This window comes from Pundamilia nyererei, unplaced genomic scaffold (assembly GCF_000239375.1).
Source record: "Pundamilia nyererei isolate P.nyererei 1_Seehausen unplaced genomic scaffold, PunNye1.0 scaffold00009, whole genome shotgun sequence".
NCBI lineage: Eukaryota > Metazoa > Chordata > Actinopteri > Cichliformes > Cichlidae > Pundamilia > Pundamilia nyererei.
The window spans coordinates 4,494,109-4,509,225 of NW_005187410.1; the positions used below are offsets into that span (position 1 = coordinate 4,494,109).

The window sequence follows — 15,117 nt, forward strand, 5'->3', positions numbered from 1 at the left end:
TTATTTTCCAGATAATTACTTTTGTTAAAATAGGTTTGTGCATGCAGAGTCGAGGTGAGACAAACTTGTTTATTTGTGATCACCGATTTCTGTCAAGTATGTAATTAAAACTGGAACACCAGCAGTTTGACTGTTGAAGGCATCAGATATGAAATCATTGCCATGGGGCAAAAGTTTCAATAAACAGTTACAAACACTGACTACTGCCTGTTTTTAGTTTTAGACCACACGTCTGCTGGATTGAGGCTTATGTCACATGTTTAACTCAGCCGGCCAATTGACTGATGTGCTGCCACGATGAGGCGTTTGTTATTGCTCTGACAGTATTGGTCAGAATGTAACTGGACTTGCACACAGTGATCTCATAACAAGTTTTCACACAAACCGAGTCCAAGAGAAAAATGGCTTTACTTTCTCAAGACTCACTCCTCCTCTATTTTTAGTCGAATGAAATTAGTGCTGGATACGACTTTTGCAAACTGCCTCAGCTACAGCAAACCAACGATGACAATAACATCACTTTCTTTACACTCACCTGTGAATTGTGTGCCAGATGAGCTACATCACTGACATCTGGTTAAAGCAGACTTTAATAGTCTGCAGCTGTATATAAAAGCTGTAGCAACATCTTAAGCAATCAGTCGAATATTCACCTCGTTACTTGGGTGGGTTTTGACTCAGGTCTGTGAAGCTAACCCTGAGACTGTTGTGCATACAAGCTTTGCTTTTTGAAAGAGCAGCAACATAAAAGCACACAGGCCACATAAAGTGAAAATTAGTTTATTGACGTTGCATACACCAAGAAACATTTCTCTGATTTTGCGGTTGCAGTCCAATATGTCTCAATCGATACGCAACGTGGAGTCATGCTCGAGAGGAAAGGAAGCACTTCGGTTTCGCGGTGAACTCTTTACTGTTTAGACCTCAAATCCCGCCTCCCACAAGTCATTGTCACAAGCTGTTTAATGGACCAGTGAGGTGCACGTGTAGCAGACCTGCACGCTGTTTGTATTTACATGGAGCATCACTAACGACACAGACTTGGGGACAGCAGAGCAGCATTCACCTTGTCCCAGCTTGATTTCTTTTTGCTTTTCCATTCAGCAAAAATGATGGCCTAGCTATTCTACTTAGTAGAAAATTTTTGATAATATAAAATGAACAATGATATTTAAGTAAAAATTAAAAAAAAAGATATGCAGTTAATAGGCACATGTATAAAACTCATTTATACATTTAAAACCTTGTAGCCCCTTGAAGCTTAAAAGACAAATATAGTGCTTTTATCCAGCTGTACATTAACCGTTCAACACTGAAACGGGCATATCATTTTAGAAAAAATATAAAATGCTTTAACAAAAAAAGAAAAAAAATCAGTATACATTTGACTTCGATAGGTAAATGTGTGCATGATCTGCAGGAACTACATTATGTCTCAATACAGACTTTAATAATTATCACTTCTGACTTTTTAGTGGTAAAAAGGCTAGGATCTCTTTTTTGGCAAATGTTTTGACGTTTGCCATCTTTGAGTTAAAATTTGATTTTGATGATGCATTTTGGAGAAAACAAACAGTATAAACATAAATCACAGCACAGGGCTGCTCCTGGCACGGATATGTTCTGTGGCTGCCGGCATGGACAATGTCACGTTATTTAAAAACAAACAAACAAAACATTTCTCTCCGGATTGTGATGTTGATGAACTTTATGCAATGCATAATCGCCGAAGTGACGCCTCAGCAGACGGAGTCACTGGACAGGGGCAGTTTTGCACTGCGTCGAACCTCCTTCTCTCGTTTCTCCCGCTGCTTCTCCAGCTTCTCTTGGGCCTTCCGCATGTCCTTCAGCTTTTTCTTGATGGTTGAGCGATCACTCTGACTCGTCACTCCAAGTGCCTGACAGAAAAGAAAATTAAAAATAAATCAATAAATCAAGCACAGACTTGGGGTAAATATAATTCCACCACATTTTCCATACCATTACTGAAACATTTCAAAATTAGGACATTTCAAACCATTTATTTCATCATAATTTAATTATGTTAACTGTCAGAAAATATCACAAAAAAAACCTGGGATCTTCAAACTGACATGTTTAGTAGAGAGTCAGCGCTAACTGTGGATGTATGGAGAAATTGATGCCGTCCGTGTGTTGTCACTGCAAACCCCTCCTATGCTACTAGGGACTACTTTTTCACAGCAGTTTTTGAATTTATCACTGAGTAAATAACAATCATTACCTCAATGTAAGGACAATGTAAGGCCAGCAAATGTTTAAAGGAAGGTTTGCTGAAACCACCAGGATGCATGTGAGGGAATGTAAAGTGGGAAAGCTTGAGGAACAAAAACCTGACCACATCAAAGAGTGACCCAGGAGGGAAACAAGTCCTGGAGTTTTATTTGTTTCTATGAGCTGCCATTGAATATAAAACACCAGGTGATGACCACAAGGCATTTATGCCACACACCCACCCCCATAAATGCTGTCCACGATGTTGGCCTCTTACACAGGTTATATCGTAGGCTCTACAAAGATTCACTGCAAAAGTCTAAATCAGCTCTAACGCTGCCCTTTTACAAAGAAACAACTTTTTTTAATATACTTTTTATAACATATTTTAGTTTCAAACTTGTGTTATATGAAATGCAAATGTAGCAGTGAAATCAGACAAATATTTAGTCTTATAAACACCACAGTCTGACTAATACGCTTCGTGACATGACTTTAACCCCACACCAGTTAGAAATGTGAAACCTAAATCTGGCCACAAGGTGGCAGTCACAGGCTGACCTGACTGAAGATTTTTTTTCTATAACAAACTTTGTTTGATCAATCTACAACACTGACTCATTTGTAAGTGCTGTATTTGAATTTTGTGTTTTACCTTTAATTTGTCGCTGTCCAAGTGTAAGAGCTGCTGGCCGTCCACTCCCTTAGCGGTGAATTCGGGTGTGTACTGGTCCATATTCATGCCCATCAACCAGTGACAGACCTGTTGATTGGTCCAATCAGACACTGGCCGGTTCTGCCACTGATACTCTTTTCCTGTGGCTGCTGGTTCGTCATCCAAAGTCTGCAGAGGAAACAGATATTAACAAATATTAAAATCCTCATACTGTTGCTTCTGTTAGAGCAGCAAAGAATTTATACCACCCTTATACCACCTTTTTTTTTGGGCCACGTGTTTGTTTGTTTTTTAAAGATTATGACTCAAAATGCTGGGAAAATACATTATACAGAATAAAGATGTATAGTTCATGTTCATCGACTAAATAATGCCATGGGCTTGTGTTGCCTTGTGTAATGCAAAGTATAGTGATGGGTGTTGAGCAACAGATCTAAAAATGTCAGCAAGCTAAAATTGCAACTTTGTGTAGGTGAGAAAATTTTGCCAGGAATTATGAGCTGGTCGAGACACCCGAAGAAAGCCAACAAAAGGACATGTCCTACGAGTTGATTTGCATTTCCTAATCTAGCTCAGAGAGAAAAACAAAAGCGTGCAAAGACAGTAAAGTACCAACAACACTGATGCATGTCAATGTCTTTATGTTTTCCTGAGACACCTGAAAAGAATTGACGACATCAGAAAAAACAGACAGTGAAACATCACTCAACAGGCAGCGGAGCAGTCAACAAGGTTCTGTGCACTGCCAAAGCTTGTAAAAAAACAAAAAAAAACAAACGAAGCACTGGTTGCACAAGTTCAAACTATTAACATCAGCTAACAGAAAAGGCTAAGCCACAAGACTCACAGTAACACAAAACAAAAAGATTTAACAGGCACACATGCAGCTCTCTTATATTCCCTCTCCATTCATGACTTAATCTGTACTATGAAAGGAGGGCGAAGCTCAAAGAGCATGCTTGAGAATGTCCCCTTTCAGCAACATCAAGGCGTCCCACACGGCTTTTGTGACTGTGCAACAAGGAGAGCACTCACCTCGCTGGAAGAGAAGATTAAAGTGTGTGAGCGCCCAGACAGATTGGGTTCAGCAACTAACCCAGAGATGTCTGAACTGGGACTGGCAGGGTTAGAATCATCTATGACTGAAAAACTCTGGAACAAGTGGAAACAAGGAACTTGTTTACTAGAGTAACACAGCACCACTCAGCAGTTCTTTACGAGAGGCAAACAAACAGCATTAAGTATGAGGGTTAAAAGCTAGGTTGTCTCGCTTAAGACTGAAATTAAGATTTAATCTTATTACTATGGCAGCAGTCCATGTCATTGATTATAGGCATTGATTGACTGTGATCTTCAACATGTGGAAGGATTGACTATGTAAGAAGTACTGAAGCTGCTAGACTAACACCAATCCACCACCAAAACTACATCGACAACTTCTGAACTACCACAGCTGACACTAGAACACAAACACACAATTATTCAGGTATGGGGTAATGTTTTAATTAATTTGATGCTTGGATCATTCTTAGATATAATGCAGACTCAACTCTGGGTTAAATTTAGAGAGAGGGAATTTTTATCCAGGCCTCCAGGTTGTTGCACCAACTAAGAGCAAGTTCATGTGCAGTTAAATTTTAAGACTGTTAGTTACAAGGTAGCAGTGAGTGCTGGATTTTCACACAAATCTCTGAGTAGATTTCTGATTAGCCAGCGCAACAATCCCTGGAAACTAGTTTTGGCTTCTCAGTTTCATTTAATAAAAGCCAGAAGGCTCTCTCAGCTATAACGAAGGAAAATTAGACAAAAGTTTCCTGAAACAGTACCACATACCCACTACAAAAAACACAAAATAAAACTGTGCACTATACATGGGATGCAGCTGAGGTGAGAATTTAGGCATCCAGAGCTATGATTGTTAGTATTTCTCTACTGTGTCATCTAAAACCAAAGGTGAAACAAAAATGTGCATACTGTACCAAATCTAACGAGCGACTGAATAAAGAGGACCAGGAGAGATTTGTCTGTTTAAAGGGAAAAAATGCCATAAAGCACACAGCAATAGAACCAAAAGCAAATTTTTTCCCAGTAATCTCCTTTTGGTGCGATCATGATCTCATTAAAGAGCATTCTGGGAATAATCCAACCACACAGCCTTAAATGAAAATCAGACTTTTCACTGGGGGCAGCTGATGTGTCACTACTTCCAAAGTTACTGAAAAGGGAACCAAATCCCTCACTGATGTGTCTCTCTAATGGCAAACTCGTGGATCTACTTATTAGAGCCTTTGGAAAGCACAGTGTATCTGAAGAACAAGCCCACAACAGGAAGTCAGCCTGTTTTATATAATAATGATAAGACTACAGTCAAGCCATCAGTACTGAGAGCTGGTCACTCTCTTTAAAGTTCAAGCGAAATTCCATAAAACAGTGTTAATCTATTAAGGCTGTGCTCGATACAAATATTTTCTCTATATTCCACATTTACTTCTTTACATACATTTTCAGGAACTTCATACCTTATTCTTGCGATCTTGACTTTGCTCGCTGCCAGTTTCATTGGCAGCATATGCCAGGCTGTTGCTGGAGGAAGAGGGCTCTCTGTCTCGGTCCCTGTCTTTGTCTCCAAACCAGGAGAAAGGCATACAGGTGGGGATGGAGGTCATTGATTCTGCAGGGGACAGGTTCCCTCCAGATTCCTCTAGTAACTCTGCTGAGCCCCTGGTCATAAAAGAAAAGTTTAAATGTAATTAGAGAGACACAAACTTACACGTGTTTATGCTGAAAATGCGCCACATTCTATAAAATTAATAATTGTTAATAAACACCAGCTATTTGAGTAATGAGCAAGCAAACCTTTGGAAGATTTGGAATCAACAATGAAGAAAACCAAACAGGATTTCTATAAATACTGCAAAATTAAAATCTTGTTCACCTTCCAATGTGGCAAAAGCAACGTCCCCATAAACAAATCAGACTTTTTCAAATTTTCATTTTTTTTTATAAACTAGATTCAACTGTGAGTAGCCATAAAATACCTGCTGTCCAAAGATGCCCTCATTGCATCTTTCTCATGTTTTCTTCCTTTTCCACCCGACTTCCTGAGACCCCTGTTTCAATCATTGGAAACATTCATTTAGTTAGTTTAAAAAGCCAAAAGCTTACACATACAATAGTGATTGATTTGGATATTTACCCAAAGTCTGGAAATCTTCTTTTAGGCTTTCCTCCACTTGAAGGCTCATTAAACTCCTCTGTAATGAAGCAATAAATTTCAGTCTTGGGAGCAATGCAAGAAAAAGCCTTGCTATTCCACACATCTCAAAACAGACCTTGCATACCTTTGGAATCTTTGATCTTGCCTTTGGACTCCCTCTTCTTCGCATTTCGTGTGATACCAGAAGGAGACTGTGGTGATGAGCTGTGTTTTTGGGGCGACAAAGAGGAACTTTCAATGCTTTCAACACTCTCTCCCTGTGATGGGGACAGAGATGGGCTATTGGAATGCTCTCCTTTACTCCTGGAACCATCTCTAGTCTCGCCTGGATCATCTTTCTGTCCATTCCCAGGATAGAAGACCGGCACTGGGAGGGACAGACTCTCCTGGATGGACCTCCTCCTGCAGGGAGATTGTAGCTCCTCCTGCTCGTCCTCGCCGTCACTTTCCTGTTGGGACCAAAACCATAATTTACAAGGACAATGCAAGGAAGAGGGGATAAAAGCTATTTATATAATAGCTTTATATAAGCTCTGCCTCCAAGTAATGTTTGGCTGTTGTCTGTCTCAGTATAATGGCGCACTATTATATTGTTTATTAAAAAAAGAGAAAAAGAACAACATTCCCTAGCCTGTCAGTATGTTTAAACATCTTCTGGACAGAAGTGGTCTCACATGGCTTACAGTTCAATCACATGCCGATATTATGCTCTTTGACAGGATCACAAGCTTTTTCTTTCAGACCTGTGAGTATGACGAAGCCACAGCAAGACTCTCCTTCAGTTTGCTCCGAGACGGAGGCTGACGCCTGGACTTCTGAGCCAACAGGGCCTTTTCTCTGTGTGCACTGGTGTTCAGGCGCTCCGTTTCAGGAAGCAGCTCACTCCAGTCTTTTTCTATAGCAGAGAAAAAAACGAATGCACACCTTTTCAGCAATTTACAAGAGTTCAGAGTTTATTTGTACTTATGAATGATTTACAGATCTCAAAATAAAAGTGTGACATGTACACTTCAGTTTTGGTACCTAGATTTGAGTCAACAGACTGTGTGTGTGTGACCGAGTGCTGGCTGCTCAGTCTATCCTCTGCAGCAGATTCCTGAACAATCTGACTCTCCAAAGCTGACTGAGCTCCTCTGGACTCCAGGACAGCTATCTGTGGACAAAGCATCACACTCTGGTTCATTTCAGTATCTTACAAGTCTGGTTATATATAAGCATTTATTTTTTGAGCTGCAGTCTTACTCTGTTCTGCAAGCTCTCCAGCTGCTCCTTGTACCACTTGTCTTTTTCATCTAGACTTTTTTTCAGTTCCTCCTCTCTCTTCACAAAGTCGATCTCTCTGGGGAGGAAACAAGGAAATGTGGCTCCCATCAGGATTTAAGCTTATAAACATGTTCAGTTTTATGTGATTATCACTAAACCATGCAATTCCACAGAGATATTTTCTGCGGAGGATCACAAAATAAGAGGCTAAGTTTAGACCCAACTGTTTTTTCTGTTGTTTTTTAATGCATAGACACAAATACATATACTCTTAATTTACACATATACTCTTTTCCAACATCTTCCCACCATCCCTGAGTTACATGGTTGATCTCAAGCGACGTCAGTGATGTAAATCCATGCAAATAATAAATAAGCACTCTCCCACACAACACAGAGACATTATTTGCTGTCACACACTCTCAGACGACTCTCTTAGACCAAAACAGTTTTCCAAAAAATATTTTAAGATGCACCGCAAACGACTGCCTTCTGGGTGTTTTGATAATGCACTCTGTATAAAACGAAGATAGTGAAATACCTCCGTTATAACGTAACAGTATGGCTGTTAATAAATGTCCATTTGGTTGTAAAGTACTGTGTTGTTACTGGAAATCCCCCTGGCTCCCTCTAGTACTTGCTTCCAGTTACAGTGTTAAGCTCTGTTCATATTTGGTGCTAACAGGCATTGTGGGTGATCAAATCACAATTGGGGAGCTCAATGTATGCAATTTCAAATGTTCAGTTCACAACTGGTATTATCTGTATATCCTGTAATAACAATTCTATAGTTTGAAACAACAGAAAGGCATTCTTCTCACATTTGCTCATGAACTGCTTCAATCAGATTTGACCAACTTAAACCAACTTTTATAAACATCTGAATTCAACAGCGATGGTTTTTTTAAACAGTGTTTTGTAATTTATGACAAACTTACTTTTGCTGGTAATCCTTAAGCAGTTTCTTGGCTTTGTTGTACTTCTTGTCCAGGGTCTCATACTGGGTCTGAGTCTCAGCTAATTGTTCATTCACAGTCTTACACAGAGCCTGGGCTTCCAGCCAGTAATTCTCCAGCTTAAGGATCTTGTCATTATTCTCCTCAATCTTAAGCTCCAGTTCAGACTCCCTGGCTTCCCACACCGATTTATCCTCCTCTGCTGCCATTAGCTGTGCAGAGAGATGGTGAATGTTAGGCTACGTTCACACTGCAGGTCTTGATGCTCAATTCCGATTTTTTGATCAAATCCGATTTTTTTGTCTGCTCGTTCACACTACAAATAAAATGCGACAGCAAACGCGGCCCACATGCGCAAAAGAAGACGTCACACACAACGCGCTCTGTTTAGACCCAGAGCAAACAATATTGTTTGACTGATGGCCGTTAATATAAAGACTTCGGACTTTGCGTTTCCCAATTTTTGCTTTAAGTTATTTTGTTATTTACATAATAATGTAAATAACCTAATAATTATCCTTATTGCTGTTTTAGAGGAGCGGTGCTTCAAAGGATAGTTGCAGATTTCTGTCAGAATCTGCAGATTATACAGTACAAATAAAATGTTCACGTTTCTCCAACGTTGTCTTCCCAACAGTTTCACTGACATCTACACGGGATGGCCAGGAAGCGTTCGCGATGTCTTCTCCGGCGCTGATAATTGGCGTCTGTCTTGTGTCAGTGATGTAAAAGACGGATTTAATGCGACTTGACCATTCACACAGCAGTCGCTTTCTAAAACATCAGATATGTATCGGATTCAGGACCACATACGAAAGTGACCCAGATCGGATGTGAAAATATCGGATTTGTGCCGTTCACACTGTCATAGCATGATCGGATATGGGTCGCATAGGGTCAAAAAAAAAAATCAGATTTGATGCGCTTTCGCCTGCAGTGTGAACGTAGCCTTAGTTGGGGTTGGTAAAATAACTTAATAGATGAGCAGTGTTATTTTATTTGTTAAATACTGACTAAAAAGACACACGTCACAAATTCTGAATGTGGTTTTTTTTTCTCCACAAGTCAAACTTTGGGGTATGTAAGGTTTACTAACTCAGACTTCTGAGATGATAACTTAAAAATCTGGCCAGAAATAAATACATAAATAAATACATATTATTGCAGACATGGGTGAGCAATAAAAGAAACTCAACTTTTTCTATTTTGGTTTCTTTTTTTTAAATAAAAATAGCATGGTACATATTATTTAAACTTAAGTTTTTATTACTACTGTATTATGTTATATGTTACATCAAGAGCTTCACCATACCTTTTCTTTTAACTGGTTTATTTCAGCTGTGGCAATGTTGTGTTTGAGCTGGAGCTGGGGGAAAAAGAAAATTGAATATTTTGTTACCTACATTACGTTCATTAAACACTTGAGTATTAACTTTAAATAACCAAATGTCGATAGTAATACCTCTTTAAACTTGAAGGCCATCTGAGAGCTGTTCATGTTGGTCGGCATAAACAGGGACTCCGAATCAGGGAGTTCAAACACCTCTACATTTCGCCCAGGAGAGAAATTGGATCCCAGAATCCTTTCATCCATTCCATCGTCGTCTTCATACCGGTCCTCCTAAAATGTGATATCACACATGACATTTGATATTGCCAACAGCAACACACCCTCTGTGCACAGGACAAAGGTTAGCATGTGTCAACAATGATCCCAATGTCTGCCACAGTCTGGAAGAAACACTGTAATTATTTTATCATATTCAAACACCTGTAGGTTGACTACACCTATCTGCAGTAACAAATGTAAATACTATGATGACACAATTTTAGTTCATACCTTGGCTTTTCTTTCAAAGAAATTAATTTAAACAAAAGAAAAAGAATATCTCAAGGAAAGAAAATGTCACTTGCATTTATTTATTTTTGAGCCAAGCCTAATGACGTGATCATTAACTGATCACAAACAAAGAGGTGAATTCACCATTCAAGCATGCTTAAACTGCCATTAACAGCTCCACATGGGAAATCACTGGAAGCGGATGTGACATTCTGGACAGCTGTACTGCTCAGTTTTAGAACTGTTACAGCGTGAGCAACTGCTATGAATTAAATTAATAATTAAATGAATACTGGAATTTTGTGCTCCTTTTTCTCAGAATCAACCCTTAAAACATGGAGCTTTAAAAAAAAAGGAAAAAAAGGGGGGGTGGGGTTGCTATGCTTGATAAGAGTACAGTGTTTAAAATTAAGTGAATGAATTTAATCCATCTTAGAATGAGTCAAAAAAAAAAAATTAAGAACAATGTGGATCACTTTAAAAAAGTGCCTGAAAACCTCCTGTTTGCACTGCATATCCTCTCGCTCTCTCTGCTGCAAAAGCTCAGGCCTGTGGCAGCTTGAACTTCAGAAAGCAAACATTTCACAACTCCAGCAGACAGACGGTAGTTAAATGAACACTTTCCAACACAGCCGAATGGTGACACATGGTTTACTCACAGCCAGCTGCTCATTTGCTGGTTGAGCTGAGTGGGATAGGTCAGGGCGTGGCAAAAGGAGATAGTGCTATTATCGTGGCATGTGAGCTTTATAATAATTACCAGTTTTCAAGCAGCAGACGCTTAATTTTTCTTTGGACGGTCTGATGTACAACATGGTTTTACAATTTCTGTTCACAGTACTTTAATGATGTCATGTCATCACTATGGGAATTTTCACATCTCTATCTTTCATCCCACGTGACAACAATATAGCATAAGGATGACCAATGATTAATCCCTTAAAGATATGAGAGGGGTGAAGGAGCAGCTGACTCACCTCTTCTGTCGAATGTTCATACGGGTCATCCAGGTCTTCCTGCTGCTGCTGCTGGTTCTTCTCCTGTTCTAGTGTCTCACTTATGAGGCGGGCTACCTCGCTTTGTGTTCCCGGCTTCTCCCGACCAATCAGAAACCTGTTAATGTTAACCTTGTTAGTAAACTATTTATCATAATACTTTACATGCTGCTTTGAAATACCACACTGCAGAGCATCTGTTATGCCTACTAGGGGGAAATGCAAATTTTGGGTTGCATTTCAGGCCTCCCCGTGTCACGCAGGGGTGTTTGATTTTCCTATGATAAATCAGTAATATAATGCATACTTTGTGCAACCTTTCCTCAAAAGAGAAAACAAACACACCTCACCTCTGACCTCTTATGGGAAAAAACACAGACTCAACTACTAGCTTTATTTTAATATTTTAAGATAACAGCAATACATTCTTGTTACCAGTAAGGTATTTTAACTAAAGTTGTTTTAAATTAAAGTTTTGGAGTTTGAACTGACCTGACTGTGCCTTTGGTGTTCTTTAGCACTGTGGCAGCAAACAGTTGAGTGACTCCCACCAGACTGATACCATCCACCTCCACTATCTGGTCATTGACCTGAATGCTAAAGACAGAAAATGAGGTGATCACAAAATGGAGTATTTCAAAGTACTTCAAATGGGGAGTTATATTACACACCCCTTCTTTAGATGACAATAAAACACATCTAAATATCACAACAAACAGAAACCGAACGATTACTAAAGTGGAGAATTTCTTGAGTATTTCCATTAGCTTCGTTGTCAAAGGAGCTTGCAAAGAAAAGCGTCTGGACTAAGGACTTAACACTTTCTAGTTTGTTGCTGTCATGAGTGTCAGAAACAGGCTCATTTAAATTTATCCCCAGTGATAAATTTATTATTAAAAAAAAAAAAAGAAAGATTCGCAAAGACTGTGTTAAGGCGTCTTTGAACAGAGGCGGGGGTTTACGACACCAACTCTCTGCCATCTATAATCCAGTTTTGAGATCCTTTCCCAGACGCCTTAACGCCCACTCACATCCTGGGCCATCTGACCTCAGGAATTCGCATGATAAGGTGGGGCCAGGTTTCACAATGAACACACCCGAAAGTCTGGCTGATTGGGACCCACACCCAGTTTCACACCTTGGCTCAGGCGATTAGAGGATCATCAGGGGGTCCTTTTGTCCCTCTGCGGGGGGATACTCCCACTAGGTTTATATCTGGGACTCTCCACCATTTGACCTTAGAACTGAAGAAGCTTCTCGGATGAGAGGTGAAACGTCTTCAAGCAACTTAAAGAAGTCCAGACGCTTTTCTTTGCAAGCTCCTTTGACTACGATGACCTGGATGACTGAGAACCTTCACAGACACATTAGCTTCGTTGCAAAGTTATAAACAAACATGTTTTTTCAGGTGTGTCAGTAGCTGTGTGACATTACACTGTGGTGTAGTACACGGTGCATTTTATGCATTTTTTTCTTCGAAGTCTAATCAGAAGAAGGTTGGTGCAGTGTGACTCACCGTCCATCTTTCTCAGCTGCTCCACTCTCAGTTATGGTTTTCACAAAAATCCCAAGCTTTTCCAGACCCTGGTCAGCTCCCACTCCCATTCCTATTATGCTGATACCAAGCCCATTGTCTCCTAGATAAAGAGAAAATAAGCACATTTTAAAGAATGGATAGAAAGAACTGCATAACAGCAAACTTGAATTCACACCTTTTAACTCTAGATAGCCTCCACATGTGAAAACATAAACGACTGGGTGAGCTCATCTGTAGCCTGTGCTATCATCAACCTGTGAAACTGCTGGTGTTGAATACAATCTCTAGGAGTGTCGTTGACTTTTGGGGGGGGGGTTTGGCAGCTTCATGCCATGTGTATACTTGGAAGATGAAGATGTAAAGCTTTGGCACGTAGAGTTAAATTTAATAATATTTTGATACATTAATGATTGGCAAGCTATCACCTCTCTTTATATTTTCAATGTCAGCACATCCTTGCAAAATTGTTTTTAGGTCTATGCACACCATACGCCATCATTTGATTAAAGAAACTGCTGACTGTCATAAATACTATTAATGCAAATCTATTTCAAAGTTACAATGGTCAACTGTTAAGATCTGTGAACATACGGTTGGCTTTGGAAAACAAACTTATCTTATTCTTTAATATGTGTTATTTATTCATTTAGTTATGGAAAACCCACCTTTCTCAATCTCCACGGGAAACACGTCCATCTTCTCCACCCTCTTCTCCAGCTCATACTCTGCAGATGCTGCAACTGGGTCAACATCATCGTTACGCCGATCGTATTCCTCATTAGAGAAGGTACTGAAAACCTGTGGCAAGAAAAATAGTCAATAGCATCAACAGAGTCGTTCTACGTCCTGACCTGGCAGATAAGCGTCACACAAATTTATGAGTTAAATCCACAGGATCCTCACAGGCACAGGCTTTTTTTTTTGTTTCTTTTTAATAAATCTCGGCAAGCTTAACAAGGACACATTCTTGATATGGTTTGGGGAAGAAGGAATTTCACTCATGCACTGATCTTTGCTAGAGAAAATAAGTCATCAGTTCACTCACTATTTAACTGTAGCAACGTGCTGGGCGACAGCTGAACCCATTGACTTGGACCAGTTTCACTAACATTTGCTCTTTCAAGTTCTGTTACACTTTCACCATTTTTGTCACCATTGGGTTTAACTTAGGATATATAGTAGCTTACATTTATAGTATTGATCTTCATGTCTTGAATCAAAGTAAAATGTCAGTGACACTAAAGCTCAAGAGACATTTTAAAACATGCTCTATGTAAGAAGTTGTGAACTTTGCAAGCAGGCTTCACAAAGTACTGGATGTGTCCCAAAGGCAGCATGTGTGTGCAATTATAAAGCACACACAAGCCGTATGTCAGAACAAGAGCAGCATGGAAAGCGGGGCGCAGCTGGGGGAACCAAGCAGTGGATGTAGCAATGATCAATATTCAAAGACGACAAGTGCGGCCATCAGCACAGGAAAAAGAGACACAGGAGAAAACCCCCCAAAAACATTAGCCTTGGTTAGCAGGCATTATCCAGGGCTCGGAAACAGCCCCATGGTTTAAAACACACAGCAAGACAACAAGTTCCATTTATCCATTTAGCAGAAATTATATTCATAATCCACTTTGAAAAACAACAAGGGTCAAGCCAAAGTGAGCAGCATAATACTGGGGAAAATGGACATTGATCGCCATCTGTGGTCACTCAGTTATTAAAATATGTAACCCAAAAATACTTTGATTAAAACAAGAGAATTTTTTTCCAGCAAAATGCCATAAAGTGAAGACAGCAAATTACATTTGATATTACAGATATAACATTACTGTTTTTAAAAGAAGAAAAGAAAAAGAAGTAGATTACAGTTTAGCAGACTCCATCAGAAGCTAATGCCTGATTATGCATTGGTAAGATAACCCCCCTGCTTGGCATTTATTGTTAATCTTAATCTGGGTGGAGTTATAATGATGCCAGTGTCAGTGTTTAATAGTACATCCACGCAGGTATGTAAAGGTTTTAGAGAAAACTGCTCTAAGCCAGAAGGCATCTTTTTCAGGAAAGGCCTCGGATATTTCAGCAAGACAATACTAAACTACATACTACATACTATTACAACAGCTTTACAGTAGACAAGTACGTATGCTGAGCTGTACTGCCTGCACTGCTGTTCCCAGATATTTATAGACTGTTGCAAAAAGAAAAGAAAGAATTGGTGTTGTAGATTAAAAGCAATACTAGAAAAATTTGCATTTCCTGCGAAAATGCAGTGTGGATGCTTAAAGCTGAAGCTGTATGCAAAAAGTAGCTGAAAAAGCTGAAAAGTTGCAGAAATTGTAAAAACTTTGCAGAAGCAAAACAACTTTGCTAAAATGGAATAACTTAGCAGAACTGCAATATCTTA

General features: G+C 39.5%; 1 protein-coding gene across 3 annotated transcripts in view; it reads right to left on the reverse strand.

Moving 5' to 3' along the window:
* Positions 1-764: 764 nt before the first annotated feature.
* ppp1r9ala (protein phosphatase 1 regulatory subunit 9A-like A) overlaps positions 765-15,117 on the reverse strand; it is a 37,852-nt gene continuing 23,499 nt past the window's right edge. The window contains exons 3-20 of one of the 3 annotated variants that reach the window (XM_005723481.2): positions 13,382-13,514; positions 12,696-12,816; positions 11,672-11,776; positions 11,162-11,297; positions 9,807-9,965; positions 9,657-9,710; positions 8,327-8,556; positions 7,368-7,464; positions 7,149-7,278; positions 6,869-7,020; positions 6,250-6,574; positions 6,105-6,162; positions 5,947-6,018; positions 5,428-5,629; positions 4,888-4,932; positions 3,944-4,060; positions 2,888-3,076; positions 765-1,898 (exon numbers count right to left, since the gene is read on the reverse strand). In XM_005723481.2, the coding sequence (XP_005723538.1) occupies positions 1,740-1,898; positions 2,888-3,076; positions 3,944-4,060; positions 4,888-4,932; positions 5,428-5,629; positions 5,947-6,018; positions 6,105-6,162; positions 6,250-6,574; positions 6,869-7,020; positions 7,149-7,278; positions 7,368-7,464; positions 8,327-8,556; positions 9,657-9,710; positions 9,807-9,965; positions 11,162-11,297; positions 11,672-11,776; positions 12,696-12,816; positions 13,382-13,514 (2,484 nt within the window). In that variant the 3' untranslated portion in view covers positions 765-1,739. The remainder of the gene's footprint in view (positions 1,899-2,887; positions 3,077-3,943; positions 4,061-4,887; positions 4,933-5,427; positions 5,630-5,946; positions 6,019-6,104; positions 6,163-6,249; positions 6,575-6,868; positions 7,021-7,148; positions 7,279-7,367; positions 7,465-8,326; positions 8,557-9,656; positions 9,711-9,806; positions 9,966-11,161; positions 11,298-11,671; positions 11,777-12,695; positions 12,817-13,381; positions 13,515-15,117) is intronic. The other 2 variants (XM_005723482.2, XM_005723483.2) reach the window with 2 other exon arrangements.